The sequence below is a fragment of the Rhineura floridana genome, chromosome 6 (assembly GCF_030035675.1).
Source record: "Rhineura floridana isolate rRhiFlo1 chromosome 6, rRhiFlo1.hap2, whole genome shotgun sequence".
Lineage (NCBI taxonomy): Eukaryota > Metazoa > Chordata > Lepidosauria > Squamata > Rhineuridae > Rhineura > Rhineura floridana.
In genome coordinates, this window is record NC_084485.1 from 126,190,917 (window position 1) to 126,214,483 (window position 23,567).

The following is a 23,567-nucleotide window of genomic DNA, read 5'->3' on the forward strand; positions in this document are numbered from 1 at the left end:
GAACCAGAAATTTTACAATGCGAGGTGAAAGCTGCTCTTAAAATACTTGGAAGAAACAAATCACCAGGAACAGATGGCATACTAATAGAGTTGCTACAAGCTACTGAGACTGAATCTGTCCAAACTTTGACAAAAATCTATCAACAAATATGGAAAACATAAATAATGTCCCACAGACTGGAAGCATTCCATATACATACCAATTCCAAAGAAAGGCGATCCCAGGGATGCAGTCATTATTGAACTATTGCCTTAATATTCCATGCAAGTAAAGTAATGCTCAAGATTCTACAACAAAGGCTCTTGCCATATATGGAGCAAGAAATGCCAGACGTCCAAGCTGGATTTAGAAAGGGAAGAGGCACCAGAGATCATATCGCAAACATACTGTGGATGATGGAAAGAACCAAGAAATTTTAGAAGAAAATCACCCTGTGCTTTATAGATCACAGCAAAGCTTTTGACTGTGTAGATCATGAAAAACTATGGAATGCTTTAAAAGAAATGGGGGTGCCACAGCATCTGATTGTCTTGATGTGCAACCTATACTCTGGACAGGAGGCTACTATAAGGACAGGATAGGGAGAAACCGATGGGTTCCCCATCGGAAAGGGTGTGAGACAGGTGTGTATTTTATCACCCTATTTATTTAATCTGTACGCAGAACATATCATATGGAAAGTGGAATTGGACCAAGATGAAGGAGGTGTGAAAATTGGAGGGAGAAATATCAATGATTTAAGATATGCAGATGATACCATACTACTAGCAGAAACCAGTAATGATTTGAAACGAATGCTGATGAAAATTAAAGATGAAAGCACAAAAGCAGGACTACAGCTGAGCGTCAAAAAGACTAAAGTAATGACAACAGAAGATTTATGTAACTTTAAAGTTGACAATGAGGACATTGAACTTGTCAGGGATTATCAATACCTTGGCACAGTCATTAACCAAAGTGGAGACAATAGTCAAGAAATCAGAAGAAGGTTAGGACTAGGGAGGGACGCTATGAGAGAGCTAGGAAAGGTCCTCAAATGCAAAAATGTATCATTAAACACTAAAGTCAGGATCATTCAGACCATGGTGTTCCCGATCTCTATGTATGGATGTGAAAGTTGGACAGTGAAAAAAGCAGATAAGAGAAAAATCAACTCATTTGAAATGTGGTGTTGGAGGAGAACTTTGCACATATCATGGTCTGTGAAAAAGACAAATTGTGTGTTAGAACAGATTAAACCAGAACTATCACTAAAAGCTAGAATGATGAAACTGAGGTTATCATACTTTGGACACATCATGAGAAGACATGATTCCCTAGAAAAGACAATAATGTTGGGAAAAACAGAAGGGAGTAGAAAAAGAGGAAGGCCAAAAAAGAGATGGATTGATTCCATAAAGGAAGCCACAGACCTGAACTTACAAGATCTGAACAGGGTGGTTCACGACAGATGCTATTGGAGGTCACTGATTCATAGGGTCCCCATAAGTCGTAGTCGACTTGAAGGTACATAACAACAATGATATAATTAGGTTCTTATGTCTATCACTTCAAATTCAGAGGCAAAGTACAGTTAGCTACAAATAGGGCTGAAAACATATGTACACAAATAGCAAAGTAGAACTTCCAAGTCTGAACCGCATAAGTGACTCTTTCAAACACTCCCTGAACTGGCATCTGCACAAAAGAGGAGCCAACCCCAACAAGTGGTTCCCTGAAGCCCTTGCTGCCACTTGAGAGACAGGAAACTGGGGAAATGCTGTAGCACAATTGCTGAAAGGAATGAGATCCCACCAGCATATTACACCTCTGCTCAAAGATTTGCACTGGCTGCCAATTTACTTAGCTTACGTGAATCAGAGTGGTCCACTTGGTTTTTTGCCAGCATTAACATAAAATAGGGGGGAAAGTTCAAAATAAATTCTTGCTGATTACAGCCACAGCCAGCAGCAAGAAAAGGTGCTGGTCTGAAAGGATGGCGAACTATAGAATTCAACTGGGATCTGGTGCCAGGTCTGATTTAGCGGATATTCTCCCCCATCCCTAGTATGGCCACCTTTTTTGCTGCCCATGGCAGCCATTTTGTGCTGGTAACCACAGCATTTTTATCAAGATATGAATACAGGCATCTCATTTTTTTTAAAAAAAGCACTAGCTATGAATATATAAAGGCTTTAACAACCTGTGACCAGTTTACTTGAGGGATCAACTTGCCCCCTTGTGCCTACTCAACTGTTCTGATATACAAACGTACACTCTTGCTAGTACCATAAGATGTTCACGCCTTCATCTATGAGGACTGATTCAAACTTTCAGAACAGCAGCACCTGTGCTCCGGAATGGCCTGCCTATTAACATTAGGCAAGTACCCTTGTTCTGCTGTTTTACACACCTGTTAAATACTTTTGCTTCAGCAAGTCTATCCAGACATATAAACAAATTGGCTTGGTTTGGATGTGATTCTAAGCCAAACCATGGCTTAGCATGACTGTGCAGGCTCCTGGAGAATCAGTATTACAATATTTCAAAGGACAATAGCAACTGCAGCAGTCAATTCTTCCCCCAGAATTGGATCAGGACCATGGTGTTGAAAGACAGTAAACCCTTGTCCCACCTCATTTTTGAATTAAAATCATCCCAATCCACAAGCTGTTATTTAATCTGTAGGTACCCATTATTAAAATTTTGTCTCCCAAAGCTATTTGCCCCATGGTATGTGTGCACTCACGTGTGTGTGTGTGTGTGTGTGCGCGCGCATACACATGCAATTCTGCAAAAGCGGGGGTGGTGGTTTACATACACACGCAGTGCTGTGATCCTGATCCAATTTCCCTCCACTGTCATGGCTATTCAGTTTTTTTCAAATACAAGTTCCTAAATATGGATTTCCTGCTTCACACCAAGTTGCACCCTAATAGCAATAGTTTGACCAGTCAAAATACGATTTAGTACTGAAAGAGGATAAGCTCTGAATAATTTTCCCACTTATTAAATCGGGCTAGAAATAACTGCATATAAAATTTCAAAAAATGCCACCACAATTTTTTCACTTCAGCAAAATTAGTGTTTAGGTACAAGTTATTATTTCATTACTGAAGTGCTATAATATTTGTTATGTCCAATAAACTGTATTTTCCCTTCAATTCCAAACTAGCTACTAAGAAGTAATACTTGATTCCATTACAAATGCTTAGAATGTTTGGTCATGATTACAGAACAATACGTAATGGTAGTGGGTCAATCAATTTGTGGACAAGAACAGTTAAGATGCTACATGAAGTGTAAGTTTTAAATTTGTTTAAAATGATGTTTCTGTTAAGATTGGCACAATATCCACGAACCCTACTATAACTAAGTATGTATAACCAAAATATCTGAATATTCTTCAACTTTGTACCCCAGTCCCATTTCCTTCCCTGTCCTCTGTCATTAACCAGACTGGGGCAGGCACTCTATAAGTGAATAATTAATTTTCAGAGTACTAATCCTATACAGTTACTTATAATGCTATTACAAAATTAACATGGCACTCACCAGTACAAAGGAGTAAGCATACAGAGCTACTAAATGGTGAATTATAAAATATATATCCCCAATCGCCTTCCAGTAGAAAATAATAAGCAACAAATCTAAAATGGGGGAGAAAAAACAGAAGGGTCAGAAAACTGCTGCAATCGTATTTCATCTTAAAGCTTTTAATGTTACTAGAATTTTTGGGGGAGGGGGATAATTGAAATAAAATTATGCAAATATTTAAGAGAAGCACTATTTTGTCACTTTTAATCTCTGCTACCAGCAAGATCTATAATAATTCCCATAATGAAAACTTAAAGGGCTAATATAAATAAGGTGTTTCGCATATCTGTCTGCAATGCAACTGTAATGCCCCTACACCACCAGTCAGTGCCAGGTCACAGCATGGTGGCACAGTGTAGGTGCACTTAATCCTAAGTAACTATATACTGGCACAGCAATGCTGAGATCTGGACTATATGAAAATCTTTCTGCATGGATAAGCCATGTAAGGTCCTTGGCCTGCCAAATCTTTTCCATGGTCTCCCTGTTGCTGCCATGTGCTGACTCAAAAGCTAGTCCTCTACTTCAGGAATACATTGTGGCGGGGTGGGGGGGGAAGACAGGGCCAGCCTGAGAAGGCCAGATATAAACAGCATTATTCTGCTCACCCTTTTGCCTCCAAACACACACATGCCAATTATCAGATAAGCTGTCCACATTTATCACTTTTGCACCAAATATTTGAAGAATTTTGTTGCAGAACTGGGATCCAAAAATATTTTTCCTTAATAAATTATATGTTAGCACTGAAACTGGGGACTTGCAATATAAAGTGTATGGGGGATTTCTGTTCTGTTCTGAGGAAAATGCTTCATATGTTCCCATCATTTTTAGTGAACATGCTGGGTTTTTCTCCATTCACAGAATAAAGCTGAAAGCACCCATTAACAGAGCCACTAGAACTTGGTGCAAATCAAATTATGCACTTTTATAATGATAAAATAATAACTGTCTACTTGCCAGTTCCATTGGGGGTATCTTTAATGCAATTTATTTAAAAAACCAAAGTCCACACACCACACTGCAGTGGCACCTCTAGAGAGAGGGCACACCACTGAAACTACTGACAATGAGGGAAGTGAGACTGGCAAAGAGCAGCTATAAAACAGATAGCAACCCTTTCTTCATGGTATCAGGGATTCATATTCCAGCACAAAATTAGGAACTATTGCCCCAAGCTTAGATTGTGGCATCTTACCATATATCAGCTATTTCCCATTAATATTAACCTCAGATTTAAATAATGAAACCAATTTTAAAGTTGTTTGATATTTCATGTGGTTGTTCTTATGGTGCTGTCATCCCTAGATAGCACCCACAGTTAGTGAAAAACTCCCCCCACAATGCCTGCTGCACTTTTGAAAATTGTTGTTTTGTCATTTGTTTTAGAACATGAACAAAAATATATTCATATATACATTTATGCAGCCCTTTAAAAATGGAGAGGAGGGAAAGAGGTTCAACTTTCACAGGAGCAAAACTGAACAGACCAGAAGATGCTTGCCATCTGGTTTAATCGGTTTCACGTCTCCTTGCATTTCTACAGTTATCAAATTACTGGTACTAGATCAAGGCTACTGAAGTGAGGCAGTTGGGGGAGGGTAATTCTTCTTGCTTCACAGGAATGACTGACTATATTCAGCCTTAAAGAACTAGAAGCTGGCAGAGGAACTAGGCTGAAGCCCAGAGCTGAGGTAAAATAATTTCAGAACCAACGCATATGCTTACTACATTGTAATTCTGTCAATAAGCATGTAATCACATTTTCCTGCTGGCATGATTTTTAGCTCCTTATACAAAAGGTAAGAGGTAAATTCTGCTTTCTAGAGACTGACATTCCTAAAGGTTAAGATTTTGGTAAATATTATTCTTGTAGAAGTTATTTTCTGTATGATGCAAATTACCATAAACCATAGAAACACCACTGTATACATTACCTGAAATGAGGTAGCCTGAAGTAATAGCAAGATTTAGTTGCACTGTAGAAGGATCACCCCTATACGCAAAGTCACAAAAGATGCAAAAGTCATAGCATGTACATAACACCATACAAATATGTACGTTATTAGATAATGCATATCGGAAGATTTGCCCCTTATAAACACCCTGTCCACCCTCAAGCCCATGTTTCTACTTCTCTCACGTTTATTGGATGATGTAGAGAATATGAAACATCTTATTTAAGTAACTTTGGCACATGACAGTCTGGCAAAATAGAAGCTCTTGAATAGGAGCCCTGGGCTCCTGCTGGGAGGAAGGGCAGGATATAAATCAAATAATAAATAGATAAATAAATAATAGAGAGACTATTAGGAATTTCATGTATGGACTATTAGAGAAACTCTCCATTAAAGAAGTCAAATTTCACTAGCCTTTTTTCCTTGCAACATTTTTTTCCTGTTTCTGCTGCTTTGCTAGGTTTTAATGGTGTAGACAAACAAAATGCTACTCTAACTCTTAACTGGTGGCAGTGTGTTCAACCTGCCAAACCAATTTGGCAGTCTTTCTGCCCCATCTTTGCTGCTGGTAGTGGCAGATAGTCTCTCTGTGGGCAGGAAACAGGAGATTGTCCTCTGCTTCCTAACCTTTATCGATTAGGCTAAATGAGTAACCTTTTTCAGTCCAAGGGTCATATTCCAACTTGGGCAACCTTCTGGGGGCCACATGCAGTGGTGGATGGGACCATAGTTAAAATGGGTGGAGTAACAAATGTAGACAGTAAGAGCCACATTCCAGGCTCACAAAAGTCAGAGGTTTCTAAATAGACTGTGAATGCACTGGTTGCTGCAAACGCAGCGAGAATGGTTTTCTGGCTGCATTTTGAAGCAACTCTGCCCTTGGCTGGAAACACCATCCTTCCCCACTGCTGACTTCAGGTCTTTCAGGACCACCCACAGCAAAGCATTGGGCCAATCACCGTCTCAGTCTGAACCTACAGCAAAGTATTTCCTTTGGCCACACCTGGAGGGGAACAGGTTGATCTACCAATCAGTTGCAAAATCTGTCTGAAGCTGAATTTTTAAAAACCCGCACTGGAGTCGATCCAACTAGATTTTAGAGGACAAAAGGGGCAGCGTTTGACTAGCATCATGTGCCCGTTTTCAGAAAACAGGTGGAGATGCACTGGAACTGGCACAACAGCAAATATGTCTCTACTCATATACCCTTTCCACAAATCTCTCCATCCTTCACCCAGGCAAGCAAGAGGCATTATCACAGTTAAGAACACATTCCAGCCAGGCAAAAAACAGCTGAGGAGGCTGGTGAGGGTCATGGTCTGAGGAGTCCCAAGGGCCAGACACAGATGCCTGAAGGGCTGCATTCAGCCCCCAGGCCTGAGGTTCTCCACCCCGGACTAGACATCTGTACAGCTGTGCATAACTTTGTTGTAATGTCTAAGTTAAATCAATTAAATCAATCTCCCAGGCATTTTGGCATGTGTTTTTAAATTGTTTTAAATTTTTTAAATTGTGTTTTAAATTGTTTTTAAAAGATGTGTTTTAAATTTGTATATTTGTTTTTAATGTTTTTAGTTACTGCAAACAGCCCAGAGAGCTGCGGCTATGGGGCGGTATACAAATACAATAAATAAACAAATCAACCCTTTTAAGGAAATAAAATTTGTTCCAGTCTTCTCAGTTACTTCTTTCTCTATTTCATGCCTCAAAACAACAGACAAAAACTTGAAACTTCACCATTAATGAGAAGTTCCCCAATTACAGTCTTGAGCCCTTGAAGTAGAATCCTGCATTTTATTAGCCAGTCTTAAAAACTTAGCAGGGGAAGAGAAAAAATCAGGCACACTTTTTTCTGCATTAGACAAGAACATCATGCTGAAAGAGGAAATATGGCCTTCACACCATCTCTGTATTTCACCTAATGCTGACTGAATCACAGCTCACTGCAGGTTAAAGCTATTTTTGAAGCTCGTAAGAATAATGCCCCCCCATTCTTCCAAAGGAAGATATCTCTCTCACTGAATAAACAGGCATTTAACAGTCCCATTCAGTAAATTTATGTCAGTTTCTTTCTCAATATTAAAAAGCCAGATTAGTATTTTTTTTCCCCACTTGTAGAAAAATCTAACCCTTCATGACTGTAACACTCCCCAGGGGGAATTAAGAGCAGGTAAACCGAACACAATGCATAAAACCAAGTGAGTTGCTCAACAGCAACTAGTCACATTTTTCTTTTGCTATTTTTTATATATATTTAGGGAAAACTCTGAAGAGAACTAATGACATTCATTTTCTAAAGAGACCACCTTCATTTTGCAAGGCTTCATGTCATCTTGACAAAACTTTATGGGGAGCAAGGTAGCCTCACATGGATTCTGTAAAAGGGTTCTATAATTTCAGGTGTTGCTTCATCAGCAAAGCATGTTGTGCTTCACCTACCTGCATCAACTACTTTTAGAGAAAAAGTACACATTGTATTGATCATCTCAATGCTGTAATAGGTTCCCATCCACACATTTTATTTGTGGTACCTCACAATGGTAACTAGTTTAAGCATTTATTTAGACAGGAGATAGTGGTTGTATCAATTAGGATGCTTAAAGATTTTTATCACCGTAAAGGCAGCTTCAGTATGCATCTTGAGAATTCAGAACCTCAAGAGTCCTTCTCCACACTGTATTCCACACAAATATAAAGGCTTCTAAGAATGCTTTAGAAGTTTTGTACAATAGTAGAGGTAAATTTCTTATGCGTTAAATCAACCTTGGAGATAATTTGACTAGCAGAACAAAGAGCAATGAAGTGGAGCAAGGAAAAGTGTGTGTGTGTGTAGGGAGATTTATGAGCAAGTATGTATCTTACCAAACACGGTCGCCATTAACAGCTTCATCATATAATAAAATATACAAACAAAATAATCCAACCACCAAGGCATGGAATGTTGATACTGTCCTAAAAACAAGCAAAACAACCTAATTAGGAATGAACCAGCTATACAATATGGGGAAGTGCAACTAATATATTTTTCTAGAAATTTGCACTTTAATCTTCTGTCAGAAGATCCTGTTAATACATATTACAAAATCATATCCAAGAAACAATAGTTCGAATTGGTGCCATGATACTAGATTATTTTGGAGTATGAGAGCCAGTGTGGTGTAGTGGTTAAGGTGTTGGACTACAATCTGGGACACCAGAGTTCGAATCCCCACACAGTCATGAAGCTCACTGGGTGACCTTGGGCCAGTCACTGCCTCTCAGCCTCAGAGGAAGGCAATGGTAAACCCCCTCTGAATACTGCTTACCATGAAAACCCTATTCAGTCTCACCATAAGTCGGAATCGACTTGAAGGTAGTCCATTTCCATTTTGTGCTGCATGCAGGGAACTGATTTAACAAAAGCTAGGCAGATACAAGTTTCAAAGAACATACTCATTGCAGGCCATTATCTGGTTTCTTGGTGGACAAAGAGGGAGCTCAGCTACAAGGCCACCCTACAAACAAGAGCAGGATGACATTAAAAGGGGATTCCCTATTATCCGCTGTTCACTTAAACCAGCAATTGACATTCATAGGGCATTCATTGACATTCAAACTTCATAGGGTTTCACTGAAGTATACTCTGCAGATACTGCATCAACTTAACGTGTCAAGTATCAGAAACTTTACAAGAATGAATTAATGGTGTTTAAGTTTTGTCTTAACTATGACAGCTGGCACTGAAGCATGAGAAAGATAGAGATTTGTCTTAATTCAGTGTGTTCATGCACATAAAGGAGTTCTAACACATTAACGAAGCTCTAGTGTGTGCTTTTTCATTCAGGTCATTGGTGGCATTGACAGCAGCTCTGTGATCATATCCCCAAAACAACCCCTATAACCAAATCCAGTGAGGAACCCCTTCTGTATATAGGAGCCCTGTGCATACAGAAGTCCAGCAGATCTTTGGAATGGTGCCAGAAATTTTAAGTACATTGAACCTTCATCTATAAAAGCCTTGGTTGGACACAAGAATTTATCGGGGGGGGAGAGGGAATGCAGCTTTTGTCAGTTCACAGCACATCTGTTTCATAGGATTTTAAGAGATAATGCTTGTTCAGCATTTTATCTTCCACCAGGTTTTGGCATTTCAGTTAAGCATTTCAGTTAAGAAATGCTTATCAGAAACTTTACATATTGTAATGCCACTTTTTAATGGCAGATAACAGTCTCCCAATATCCATTCATTTGGCACCATTCCAACAGAGAAAGATGCACTCAACTCAGTGTATTCTCTTAGAAATATAGAGCAATCCTTTTCCTTGAACTACAAGCAAATCTCACATCCAAATGCAATACTTTCAACATGAATCATTAAGAGCAGTAACTGATTTATAAATTGCTAAGCAGTTCATTTTCCCTGTGCCAAATTTCAAATTAGAAATTCTTCAGAGCAGGGTCTTCTTATACTCTGTAAAGTGCCATGCACACTGACAGTACTATATTTTCTTATGAGATCAAGGATTTCTCCTACAAGGGTCGTACAAAATATCAATTAGGCAACAAAATGAAATGGATTACTGCAGTAGGAAAAAATGTAGGTTAGATGTGGTGCATATCACAGATCAGTTGGTGCGCATTTCTCCATATTTTAGAACAAAAGTATATTGCATCTAAGTGGTCTAATTTATGGAAGACGACATCAACAAATAGAATATAATCCAATGTTTTTATAAGTCTTTTAAATTCAAAATAGCTTCCTATGAAATGGAGTTTTTGACTTCTCTCAATAGATGTCAGTTTGTTTAGGACAAGATAACACTGCTTCCTCTTTGCCCTGTTCTTGTGCCTTTAACAACAGATGCTCAGCAGATGAAGTTTTCTGGCATGGAGCTGAAGAAATGGGAAAAGCTTACATTAGTTTACAGGCATCAGCCTGTTGTTAATAGCACAGGAGCAGGGCCAGTAAAAAAGGTGGCACTTCTAAATAACAGGGTATTTTCCTGCAACTCATGTAAACAAAGTTAAAGACACCTTCAAAAATGGGAACCAAGATTCCCTAATATTAACCTCTATCTAATCTAAGTTTAATTTCAAATTTATTTCTTGTTACTTATTTACTATGTCAGTTTTATATTCTGCCTTTCAACATAGAACATCTAAGGCAACTTTGGGGTAAAGAAAAGAAAGTCTTTTTACACTAATTCTATAAAAAATATTTGGAAATAAGATCAATGGGCTTTTGGAAGTATGCTCTTTTGGCAAGTACACCTGGAAACACAATTTAATTATCGCAAAGTTTTAAATACACTGTAATGTATTTATAATCGTGCACCATTGTTTAGAAACTTTACCTTGAATTCCATTCAATCTTCTTCTTTTGATCAAGATTACTAAAACCAGAAGTTACACGTGCAGAAATCCAAGAACTTAGCACATGGAAGAGAAGTTGAGATATAGCAAAACTGCTAACGGCAACACCCAAATTGAGTTTATTGAATGCAGCCATCATTCTTCAGCCTATTAAGGGTGGAAAAAAAGGGTTCTTCAGTTCAGACATGGATTGACAATGAAAGTATATGCAAAAAAACAACAATGCTGATTTTAGAAACAAACAATATAAAATGCAGAGAGGTAACAATTCTCAAATCGCCATAGCTGGGAGGGGGGAAGAGAAGCAAGAATGCATGCATGCAGTTGGAGGTGTCCATCCAGGTGATGGGCAGTACTAACACACGTTTTATTGCATACATGTTTGTCACACAGTCCATTGTTTTTGGATTGCAGTCACAAAACAGTTCAAGAAACAATTCTAGCATGTATCTGGAAGTACCCTAAATAGATTGGTTCTGACTCCTCACGTTGCATCAGCTGGACAAGGATAAAATTTTAACTAAATCCTCCACATCAGGATAACTCAAAAGTCATAGTTATAATGGTGCAGTGGTATCATTATGCAACATAACTTTAAGTCCGTGTTAAGTGCTACACAGTTACAACTGTGATAGCATAAGGGAGGAAAAGGAATGTAGTGGAAGAATGGCCAGCTTAGTCAGAACTATATCCTTCCCTCAATCTAGGTCCAGCCTCCACAGTGCTGATATAAGGAGCTCATCTACACAGTGAATTAGTGTGTGTTTGGTGTTATTCACATCCCCTTTTAATTCGCATGGTTCACATGCAGTTACTGGCAAACAAAAGCTATCACAATTTCCCCCCCTGTAAATCCATACTAATCTAATACTCTGATAATACGAAAAGGGAAGGAAAAAACATCTTCACGCTGTATCTCTAGTACTTGCAAACACTTTGTTCTGATGCTTTTAGGTGGGTGTGTCAATCGTTCTCCTCTCCACGCCCACTCCCTCCTCCCTTCTTTTATTTCCTGTGGGCTGACAAACAACTTCCGGCTGCTCTCTCCCATTCTGCAAGCCTTTTTTATGTTGCTGCAAATGGTTATTTTTCTTTCCTCTAACTTGTGTACAAAAGCATAACACTGCTCACACAAAGATTTGTATTTCAGCTGTACCGTACCAGCGAAAATACAAATAATCGCACTTCTGGTTGTTGTTTTTAAAAATGAAACTAATTGGTAGAACAAACTGAGCATGCTTGGTTGCCAAGTAACCAGAGGGAGTGGAAATGTTAAATTAGAGGGCATGGTCATTAGCAAACTGCGTGATCGATCCTTCTGCTCAGTGTGAATAGAAAACACCATGTTTGCAGCTGGCACTGAGCCCTTACTGTGGATGGTACAAATAGAAAATGGAGGTAGAAACAGTGTCTTTAGTAAGATGCTGTCATATGGATGTCCAAAGTAACAGCAGCAAAATACATACCTATAATGAGAATTCAAGCCAATCCCCCAAGGCTACTCAGCAGCCAATCACCACATTTTGCCAGGAACATAAATCCCAGGATAGAAACTCAGCTCACAAACCAAGACCTACAGCATGTGGCTACATCACTCTGTTCCCATATTGTTGGACAAGGAAAATACAAGGTTCTCCCACCATGCAGTGGTGAAGGCACTAGGAAGCACAGCTACTTTTATTGGGGACCACCTAACACTTGTAACTTGTTTTTCTTTGCAAGATAAGAGCCAAGGCACATGGAGCAAAATGAAGAGAAATGAGATATATTGTTCTATTGCAGCTCCCTAAATCAGGTGCGTGAGTTCTGTCTTATTAAGGAAGATGTGCAGAGACGAGGCCCGAGAAGCATGATCCCACTTCCTCAGCTATGCCTTGAAAATAAACATGAGGCATGGCTTTGGTGAAGAACTCTACTTGTAAATGGAAGGTGGAGACAGTGTTACAAGGGGTTGTCATCATTGCTATAATGCCTCTTTCTCTACTGCTCTTCTTGTATTTTTTGATGTTGCTGCTGGGGATCCCAACTACTTACACCACTATAAGTTCCAGCAAAGGGTAACAACCTTATATGGACCGTAGGATTGACTTGCCTGTTTCAGACTTCAATGGTTTATTTTTTTATTTGAAAAATTCCCACCTTATAATATCAAGAATTAAAATCTATATTAAAAAATCTATAAAAATAACCTCAATACCGCAAAACAATAATATCAGCAGCCAAGCAATAAAACTCACAGATAAAACACAGTAATAGTAGTATTAGATTCCACACTAAAACCCTGGGCAAATAAAGACATTTTAGTCCAGTGCCTAAAGATCATGAACCTAGATGCCGTGCAACCTTCCTGGAATCAGAATACTGTCATGGAACAGGCTCTTTCACTAGCTGTCATCTACCTGACAGCAAGCATGCCTGGAGAAGGGTCTCCAATGACAATTTTAACAAATGAAATGCTCAAAAATCAGATGACTCATAACTCAAGATAGCAGCTCTAACATTCGAAAGTGTTAACAATGTAGAAAAAAATATGCTATTAAGAAGTTCTTTACCCCAAAATTGCCAAGCTTCGCCAATTTTTAAATATGTAGCCTAATTTAGAGGCCCCTTACTACATACACAAAGTCTTTCTCAATTTTTGCAATAATGAGCAAAGCTCTGGCCTGACTATGGAACAACATACAATGGGAGAAACTAAAAGATAAAATGAATTCAAACATAAAATAAAACAAAACATTAAATAGTTTTGGTGTATGAAGCCTATACAGCTTGGGACAAGGATACCTGAAAGATCATCTTACACCTTATATACCCAGTCACTGCATTCTGCAGACCTCATTAGGAAGTCCATTCTGCACAGCACAGGAAGCTGACCTTTAGTGTTGTGGCACCTATCCTTTGGAATTACCTCCCCTTAAATATTAGTCAAGTGTCATCTCTGTAACCTTTTTGGTGCCTATTGAAGACCATCCTCTTTCAACAAGCCTTTAAGTAGATATCTTTATCCTAGGGTGCATCTGTACTGGAATTGTGTAAGATTTTTTAAATGTATTTCAAGGGTTTTATCACTTGTTGTTTGCCCTGGGCTCCGTTTGGGAGCAAGGGCAAGATATAAATTTAATAATACATACATAAAATAAATACAGTTCCTACAATCCATAACCACTGGTTATGCTGGCTAGGACTGATAGGAGTTAACTTGTAGAAGGCACCAGGCTGAGGAAGGCTGTTCTACAGGATGCAGTGTCAGTTTTTTCAGAATGTCAACTAGGTCTCATGAGCCTAACTGTTGTCCTGCATGAACCAAAAGTGCATCATAGGATACACTCAACATTCTCCAGCTATTGTGAATTGCAAGGGAATATCAATAGTGATGGGGAAGAAATGATATTTCAGGGAAGCTACTGATCTTCTCAGGGAAGCTTGGGAAGCTGTTAGGAAAGTCCAGGGTTCCCCAGAACACTTTGAAAATCCCTGGTGTAGATTAAAAGCACTTAAAACCAAATTTACACCTATAAAAACAGACTCTATAAGCTGGAAGAAGTGTCTGTGCTTTACATTAAATATATTTAATATACAATCTTAGTATATCCTAGCAACTCAGTGTTGTTTTAATTAGCCATAGCCCCTGAGACTAGATTAAAACCCTGTAGACAATTTCTAATTTCGATAGAAAATCAAATGAAATTCTGTAGGGTGCAATTTACAGACCTTATTAAGAAACAATTTCCAGAGGGTGTTGACAAATGAGATAATATTTCTTCAAGATGCATTGATTTAATCTGCTAGGCAAAGCCAACAAAAACCCAAAGATATTTGATTACATTTAGCATTCTTTCAAAGTACATAATTCAAAACCATAAAACAAAGTTTGGAACATAGCAGAGAAGGGGGAGATACCCTTATCAACTTTGTTTTAGGAGTACCCCTTTTCAGGCATTTCTATTTTTGCCATTATGACAATTCGCCATTATGACAATTCACCGTAAACTGCATCATCTAATGGCAAGATTCAGCTGAAAATTGTCACTGAGCTGATGCAGTCTACTTCTTAAGATTAAGAGTGGATTTAATAAAAAATAAAGTCATGGCACCTTCAACTATAACCAGTAGCAAAATTCTTAATGCTACCGATATTCTCCCAAACATAAGAGTTTACCTGTTGATCCAGAACAGGAGAAGGTCAAATTTATGCACAGAAGCAGCCTTCTGTACAAGCTTTCCCTTCTGATTTGGGTCTCTGAAATGCAAATGATGCTGTACAGGCAGTTTCCCATGTTGGTGTCCTGTACATCTTTACTGTGCTCCAATGTGCACTGTTTTTGTTTTAGTTTGAACAAATGGGACCTACCAGTTTTTTCATTTTATCAAGCCACACCACACCAATAACATTTGACATGTACCATTTGTAAGTATTGACAGTATAGTCTTAATACCTTTACAGTACATATTCTTAAGGGCCAGGATCTTCAGTATGCACGTTTTGACTGTTTGCCACAGCTAGGCAAAATTTGTGGCTCCCCTGTGCTCAGGACTGAATTGCTTGACTGCCATCCTATGAATATTTAGGCTGCAATCCTATATATACTTATCTGAGAGTAAGTCCAATTGAACTTGGTGGGGCTTAGACTTACAAAAGACTGCACATACTTTCAAAAAGATCCCAGTGACATTAGTGAGGTTTACTTCTGAGTAAAGATGGGTAGGATTAGGCTGTAAAATGACACAGAAACCGAGGGCAATCTGAAACATACATATAATATTCCAATTCCAACCCAAATGGCTAAGGATTGGCCAAACCTTGCTAATAATATTTTTTTAAAACAGCTGCCTTTCTGAACATTTCTGTATGCACATCAATGTGACCCAAGTAATGGGTCTTACAATAAGGAACTGTCACACATCTTCAAAACAGAAATAACTCTATATAGAGATTCTATAAATCTGATTTTGGACAGTGTGTACTAGTGTACTAATTCAACAATTAGTAAGGCCTCGGCATAATTATTAGGAAGTGGATGGGAAAGGTTATCACTCCAGATGTTTATACAGAAATCATCCATGGCCATCCTCTTCTAAATTACTTGTAGACCACAGCATTTAAGAAAATGGCAATCAAAGGAGCTATTACCAAAGCAGAGACATAACAGCAGACTGGCCAATAGCACAAAGAGAAGCATATCCGCATATGAGGTGGATAAAATTACAAAAGTGAAAAAGTCAAAGGACAAGGAAGAAATCCCATGGCACTCTGTCTTGTTAAATACCCTACCAAATGGGAAAGTTTCAAAGAAAAAAACAAACCTACCCAAAGATTATTTCTTTGCAACATCATCTCCTCTCCAAACATAATTTTAAACCATACAAAAAAGTTCAGTATAAAACAGTCGTCCCAATAACTCCAATCTAAATTTGTCTATATTCAAAAGACATTTTATGCCCTACAATCAGATGCTCCTGCTTTCATCTGGTTTACATTATTTCCTGGCACCTGTTTAATGTTTCAGGTTCCCCAAGATGTCTTAATGATGGGAAATTCTATATGCACTGTGGATTAAAAACATAATTCCTCAAGGACTTCATATGTATTTTAAATCTTAAAGTACAAAAGCATTAAATACACAAGCTGCAATCCTATGCACACTTACCTGAGTGCAAGCCCCATTGAACCCAGTAGGATTTATTTCTGAATAACCATGTATAGGATAATGCTGCCAAATATATTTATAGATAGCTGTACTGCGCTTTTGCATATGAAGAGCACAAAAGAGAATAATATTAGTTCAGAAACAGAAATAGAAGTTTTACTTTCTTGACTTAAACAAAATATAAAATTACTAAGATATTCACTTCAAAGAGCCATACAGAATAACTACAGAAAGCAACAAGGCAACATTTAAATTATGCCAACAATGATAGAAAATATTTTCTAACTCCAAATATTGGAACATGAAGACAATACTACATTAACAGGCATCACACAGAAAGCTCAATAGGCTACAATAGTAGTAGTATGGTTTGATTGACCCTAACACTAATAATTCCACAGGTTTGCTATATTACATTCAGCAATATTTAAAACATTGTAATGCTGCCTTTGAGGACTACACCATCCTCTCAAGGCAGTTCAGAAAATAACAATCACGAAACATTTAAAAATCAATCTCATAGCAATAATCGCATAAAAACAATTTAAAAACCAGCAATAAAATAGTAAAGGTTAAAATTACTAGTGCATTATTCAATCAGTTAAACGTGGGTGTAAACAACCAGGTTTTTAGAGTCTATTTAACAGGAATTAATAGAGGAGCCAGACACACTTCCTGTGGAAGAACATAAGAAAAGCCTGCGGGATCAGGGCAGTGGCCCATCTAGTCCAGCATCCTGTTCTCAGAGTGACCAACCAGATGCCCGTGGGAAGCCCACAAGCAGGACCTGAGCACAAGAGCACCCTCCCTGCCCCGCCACCGCCAGTTTCTTTCGTCACCATTATTTGCTTCAGTTCCTCCGGATAGAAACACACTCATTGTGCTGCTGGTTCCAGTGCATCTCCACCTCTCTCTTCTGAAAATGGGCACACAACGCTAGTCAAACCCTGCCCATTTTTATTGTAAAATTTGACAGGAGCTGCTTGAGTGGTTTTTTAAATTCAGCTTCAAAGAGATTTGGTTTTCATGTTTTTAGCAAATAGTTTTAGCATCGCTTATTGTCTTCTCATTTTTTAAGCTAGAGTTTGTGTTCCTTTTTATTTTCCTCATTCAGACAAGATTTCTATTTTTTGATGGATGCTTTTTTGCTTTCAATAGCTTCTTTGACTCTGCTTCTTAACCACGCTGGCATCCTCTTGGTCCTGGTGGTACTTTTCCTGATCTGCAGCATACATTCCAGCTGAGCGTCTAATAATTGTGTTGGGGGAAACTCCCAAGCATTTTGGAGTAATTTGAGCCTTTTGATTCTGGCATTCAGCTTTATTTTTACCAATCCCCTCATTTTTGGGAAGTTTCCTCTTTTGACGTCAAATGTGACCATGTTGGATTTTCTTGGTAATTGGCCACTTATTTGTTGTTGTTATATGCGTTCAAGTCGTTACAACTTATGGCAAACCTATGAATCAGTGACCTCCAATAGCATCTGTTATAAACCACCCTGTTCAGATCTTGTAAGTTCATGTGTATGTTTAATTTAATTTCCCTAGGTCACTGCTCCCAATCAGTTCAGCAACACTTACATCTCACACCGGTCCTGGGTGCTAGGGTCCAGGGTCGCCGCCCCTATGGTCGGTTCCATAGCCAACTGTTCTAGGGCACCGTCATTTAGGGTTTCTTGAAATTTTACTTCTTTATCTTGACTGCAACACATATGTTGCTAGTCTATATCAGGGTAGTTGAAGTCACCCATTACTACAACATTTCCTAGTTTGGATGCTTCATCAGTTTCATGTTTCATCTCAAGATCTCCCTATTTTGATCAGGGTGACGATGAGAGAACGTCCCCAGTACTAAATTATTCTTGAGGCCCGGTATCACCACCGACAATGATTCTGTGAAGGAGTCTGCCTCTTTTGCGGGTTCTAGCTTGCTGAATTCAATGCCCTCTTTCACATACAGAACAACACCATCTCCAATATGTCCTTTCCTGTCCTTCCAGTATATCCAGGGATAACCATGTCCCACTGGTTTTCTCCATTCCATCACATTTCCGTTATGCTCAATATATCAATGGTAACACCTAAGACTAAGCACTCCAGTTCTCCATTCTTGGCTTGGAGGCTTCTAGCATTAGCGTATACACACTTTTATAAAGTGTCTCTCTTCAAGTGTGTTTGGCACTTTTGGTTTGGCATGTGGTATGTTTGCCTTAGATTGCTATCCTGTGCCCATGCACTCACAATGCCTAGTTCTAGGCCTACCCCATTTAAGTTATCATTTTTTCCATCTTTATCCCAGGGGGAGATTTGTTCTGAACCGGACCCTCCTCAGCTCCTGTTGGCTTGCCACCCTGGGCTCCTGCTGAGAGGAAGGGCAGGATATAAATCAAATAATAAATAAATAAAAATCAGTTTAAAAGCTGCTCTGCCACCTTTGTGATTTTAAGTGCCAGCAGTCTGGTTCCATCCCAGTTCAAGAGGATCCTATCCCTTTCATACAGGCCCTGCTTGTTCCAAAATGTTCCCCAGTGCCTAACAAATCCAAACTACTCCTCTTGACACCATTGTGTCATCCACGCTTTGAAACTACAAAGCTGTGCCTGTCTAGCTGGCCCTGCGTGTGGAACCAGTAACATTTCAGAGAAAGCTACCTTGGAGTTCCTGGCTTTAAGCATCCTACTAGCAACCTGACTTTTGCTTCCAGGATCTCCCAACTGTATTTCCCCATGTGATTGGTCCCAACATGCACCACAACAATTAACTCCTCTCCAGCACTATCTACCAAACTATTTAGACCACAGGTGACATCCACAACCATTGTATAACCTGGAAGGCAAATCACCCTGTAGTCTGCATGAAAGTTCCATAATGAGGGGGCTACAAGGCCCAGTCCCTTGTGCCTGCCAAACAGATAGACCTTGCTGGCAGATCCATGAGCAGTCTTCCATGGTCAATCTTAAGGGCTGATGTAGGTGGTCCTTCAAATAACCTGATCCCAAGCTGTTTCGGACTTTAAAAGACAATGGCCAGCATTTTAAATTGGGCTTAGAATTGTACTCAGAGCCAGTGCAGCTGGTGTTATGTGCTCTGATCACTTGTCACACCAACCTGACAGCTTCATTCCATGCCTGCTAGAACTTCCAAAGGCAGCCCCATGTACAGCATGTTACAGTAGTCTAATCTGGATGTAATCAGGACATGAATGTCTGTGGCAACGTCTGCTTTCTTCACATAGGGGTGGCACTTGGAAATATGCTGAAGCTGAAAAGAGTTGCTCCTTGCCTCGGCTACCACCTGTGCCTCCAAAGATAGCTTCTAATTCAGAAGAACGTTCAAACTTCACACCTGGTCCATCAAGAGGAGTGCAACCCAATCCAACAACAGTTGCACACCTTCATTCAGATCTATTTTCCCACCCACAGGACTTCTGTTTTGTCCAATTTAAGCCTCACTTTCTTTGCCTTAATTCATCCCAAAATTGCCTCCAGACACCATTCAAGACTTCCACAGCTTCCCTGGAACTAGGAAGCAAACATGAGAGGAAAAGCTGCATGTCATATTGATGACACAGGAGCCTCCAGTGGCTCACTCAATTGAGCACAAGTTTGGGAAGTAGGAGATTGTAGTTTGAGCCTCACCAGTGGGAAGGAAAGAGTATAGTATAGTAGTTAGAATACTAGACTAGGACTAGAGATATCAAGGTGAAAATCCCTCTTCAGCCATGAAGCTCACTGAGTGACCTCAGACCAGTCCCAATCTCTCAGCCAAACTTACTTCACATTACAATGATAAAATATGAATGGTGGAGAACCATGTACACTGCTTGAGCTCTTTGGAAGAAAGACAAAATATAAATGTAATAAATAAACTTTAGCCAAGACCTTTGAAGACTTCTGCCTACACCTTCATGTAGATCAGGGATGGGGTACCTGTGGCCATCTGGATGTTGTTGGACTGCAACTTTCATCATCCCTGACCACTGGCCATGCTCGCTGGGGCGGATGGGAACTGGAATCCCAGACCATTTGAAAGGCTGCAGATTCCCCATCTGATATAGATGCTAAAATGCATGGGAAACAAGATAGAAGCCCGAGGCACCCAAAAGGCCAATGACTGTGGGCTGGAACAGGAATCTCTCAGTACCACCTTCTGAGTTTGCCTTTCCAAAAAAGGCTGGAGCCACTTTGACACAATGCCCTCAGTCTCATTTTGGCTAGAAGGAAACGATAGTCAATCCATAAGGAAGCCCATCGTCAGTCGAATCCAAGGCTACTGAGAGATCCAGGAAAAGTGTTGTATGCCCTCCATCCTGTTCCCTGTTCCATTCCCTGGTATCATCCACCAGTGTCCCAAAACCAGGTCAGAAACCAGATTGGAAAGCAGTATCATCCAATACCACCTGGAATGCCTGAAAGAGTTTTTCCTTACAGTAATTAACTGTGAGGCACTTAAATTCCTCAACTCCAAAAGCACTTTGTGAAACCCTGGAGTGAATCTTTGGTGCATCATTTCAAAGCAGATGAGCCAGTTTTACAGCAGGGAAACAGCAGCATAGCTACTACCCTGTGATCTAGGTGGATAAAAGCTGAAGCTACAGTGACACTCAACTTATTGTTGGTACTTGGAGCGGGCTCTCCTGTCCTTATTTGTACTTTACTTAACCAGATTTCTAGCCCACCTGCAGAAGATACAGCACTACCACCACCCCATTTTCAGTTCCCAGAACAAGTTGTTTACACCAGACAGGATGGTATTGGGAAGAGAAAACAGAGAAAACCCAGGGACCTGGGGAGGAACAGTTGCATACCTCCCACTCTCCAGAACTCGTATCCCCCACACCAAGAGGGGTAACCGCTCACCTTATCCATCCTGTACATTCAGCAGTTGGAAATTACAAGAACTCCTCCCCGTAGTGACAGTCTGTGGGGAGGGAGGAGAGAAGAGGCTTGAAGCAACCAGCTTTCTAGTTTTTAACATTTCACCCACCCCACCCACAAAGCCACGGTTTCCGGGTGCAGGTTTATGAGCCAACACACAACCTCACCTGCCCAGCGAGTCCAGGAACCAACACGCTCCCTGTTTTATGCTCTTCCCGCGGCTGTTTATCGCTCACCTTCGCCTAGGTTAGCCAGTCCCTCATCGCACACCATACGAGGTCTGGCTGTATGTCAGGAAGAAGGAGCATCCCCTCCAAACCTGACATACAGCCGAAGGGCCTACACATTCTCCTTTCCTCGATATTACTAGGTGTCAGACTGTCCCAGATTTCCAGTCTTCCCTTCCGGAGGGAAGCCCTCACTGAAGGATTCGGCCGCTGCCCGCCCTCTCCTTCCTCACACGCGGACGCTCACCTGAGAGGGCTTACAGCGACCGCTTGCCTGGCCCTCCCATCTTTCCTCGCGGGTCCCAGCGGCGGGGAGAGCCCCCCTCACGCCCACACAGGGTGCTTCTTCGGTGGAAACTACTGCTGCTGTTTGCTGCTGCTACTGCGGCAGCCTTGACAGGCACTCACTGCGGGATCGCGTTACGCCATCCTCGGCCTTAAAGGGACCGCGTCGCCGTCTTCACCGCCTCCTGGATGTGAAGGGAAAGCCGGCAGCTAAGCCCTAAATTAACCACCGCCTCCTGGCCGCCCATTGAACGCCGTTGATGAAAAGCCAACAAATCCGCCACGCTGGCCAGCTGTGCACGGTTGTAATGTGGGACGACGAAGATAGCTACCTCCCTCCCACAAAGGGCATTGTGGGGTTAAGAAAAAGGCCGGAAAGAAAGGCGCCCTCTTTGGAGATGGGGCACGAGGCGGGGATTTGCTATAGAATCGGAACAATGCCCTCCCGTTTAGATGTTTTATTATACAGCCAGCGTGGATTTTTCACATTCCGCAATGTTAAATCGAAAATACCTCCCATGCCATTCTGATGCTTCCCATAAGCTCATCTCAAAACAAAACCTTACAAAACGTATAGTACTGAACTCAGAAACGCTTGCTTAACAACCCCGTTAAATCTTCATAGCGATACACAAAACAGTCAGAGAGAATCGAGAGTTCAAAGTCTAAAAAGAGAGAAAAAAACCTCAGAGCCCTTCTGGACATTTTTCTCTGAGTTCTCAGAATGTTGAAATTCGTTAAAAATCAGCCATGTTCACAGAGTACCTGTAATCCTAATACTGACCTTGCCCCATACTCTGACCTTCATCTTCTGCAGTTTAAAAGTTAATGTCTGGCTGATTTTTAATTAATTTAAGAAATTTTGGCTGGAAGTCTATGATAACTCGGGGCATGCTCAGTAAGAACCAACTGTCAGTGTTCTAAAAGCCTCACAGTTGCTGGGCTTGGCTAATCGGGGCCACACCAGACTTTATTTCACTTGAGACAGTCATGGCTTCCCTCAGAGAATCCTGGGAAGTGTAGTTTGTGAAGGGTGCTGAGAGGAGACTCCTATTCCACTGACAGAGCTTCAGTGGCCAGACTGGTTTAACAGTCAGCCACTCAGATTGAAGGTCTGTGAGGGGAACAAGGCGTCTCCTAGCAACTTGCAGCACCCTTCACTAACTACACTTCCCAGGATTCTTTGAGAGAAGCCATGACTGTCCAAAGTGAAATAAAGGCCTGGTGTGGATGTGGCCAGGGACAGCTTTGGTTTAAATTTGGGTGGGAGGCTACATGTGCCTGCTGTAGAATAAAAAGGTGGGGAAAACGCTGAAAAGCACTGATACTGTTCACAATGTTTTCCTTTTGCTCTCTGCTAGCCTTTTGGCTCCTTTTGAGGACTTTTCCTCTTTTAACAAGCCTGTTAAGTTGAGACCTATCCCAGTCTGTGTTAGAATTGCTTTTAATATGTTTTCTTTAATAATGTTTTGAACCCTTTTTAAAATATATATATGTTTTTAAAGCTTAAAAAAATTTTTTTTTAACATTGTTTTGTTTTAATATATTTTAAGGTCTTTTTATGATGTTTTAAAGTGTTTTTATCGTTTCTGTTTGCCGCCCTGGGCTACTGCTGGGAGGAAGGGTGGGATATAAATCAAATAA

At 40.3% G+C, this 23,567-nt stretch overlaps 1 protein-coding gene across 4 annotated transcripts in view; it reads right to left on the bottom strand.

The window, feature by feature from the left end:
* The window catches only part of TLCD4 (TLC domain containing 4), a 36,391-nt gene extending 14,148 nt beyond the window's left edge, over nucleotides 1–22,243 (bottom strand). The window contains exons 1-6 of one of the 4 annotated variants that reach the window (XM_061633729.1): nucleotides 22,047–22,243; nucleotides 21,394–21,454; nucleotides 10,869–11,034; nucleotides 8,398–8,487; nucleotides 5,515–5,573; nucleotides 3,536–3,630 (exon numbers count right to left, since the gene is read on the bottom strand). In XM_061633729.1, the coding sequence (XP_061489713.1) occupies nucleotides 3,536–3,630; nucleotides 5,515–5,573; nucleotides 8,398–8,487; nucleotides 10,869–11,026 (402 nt within the window). In that variant the 5' untranslated portion in view covers nucleotides 11,027–11,034; nucleotides 21,394–21,454; nucleotides 22,047–22,243. Of the gene's footprint in view, nucleotides 1–3,535; nucleotides 3,631–5,514; nucleotides 5,574–8,397; nucleotides 8,488–8,967; nucleotides 9,030–10,868; nucleotides 11,035–21,393; nucleotides 21,455–21,578; nucleotides 21,866–21,885 lie in introns of those variants that run through there. The other 3 variants (XM_061633728.1, XM_061633730.1, XM_061633731.1) reach the window with 3 other exon arrangements.
* Nucleotides 22,244–23,567: the final 1,324 nt, after the last annotated feature.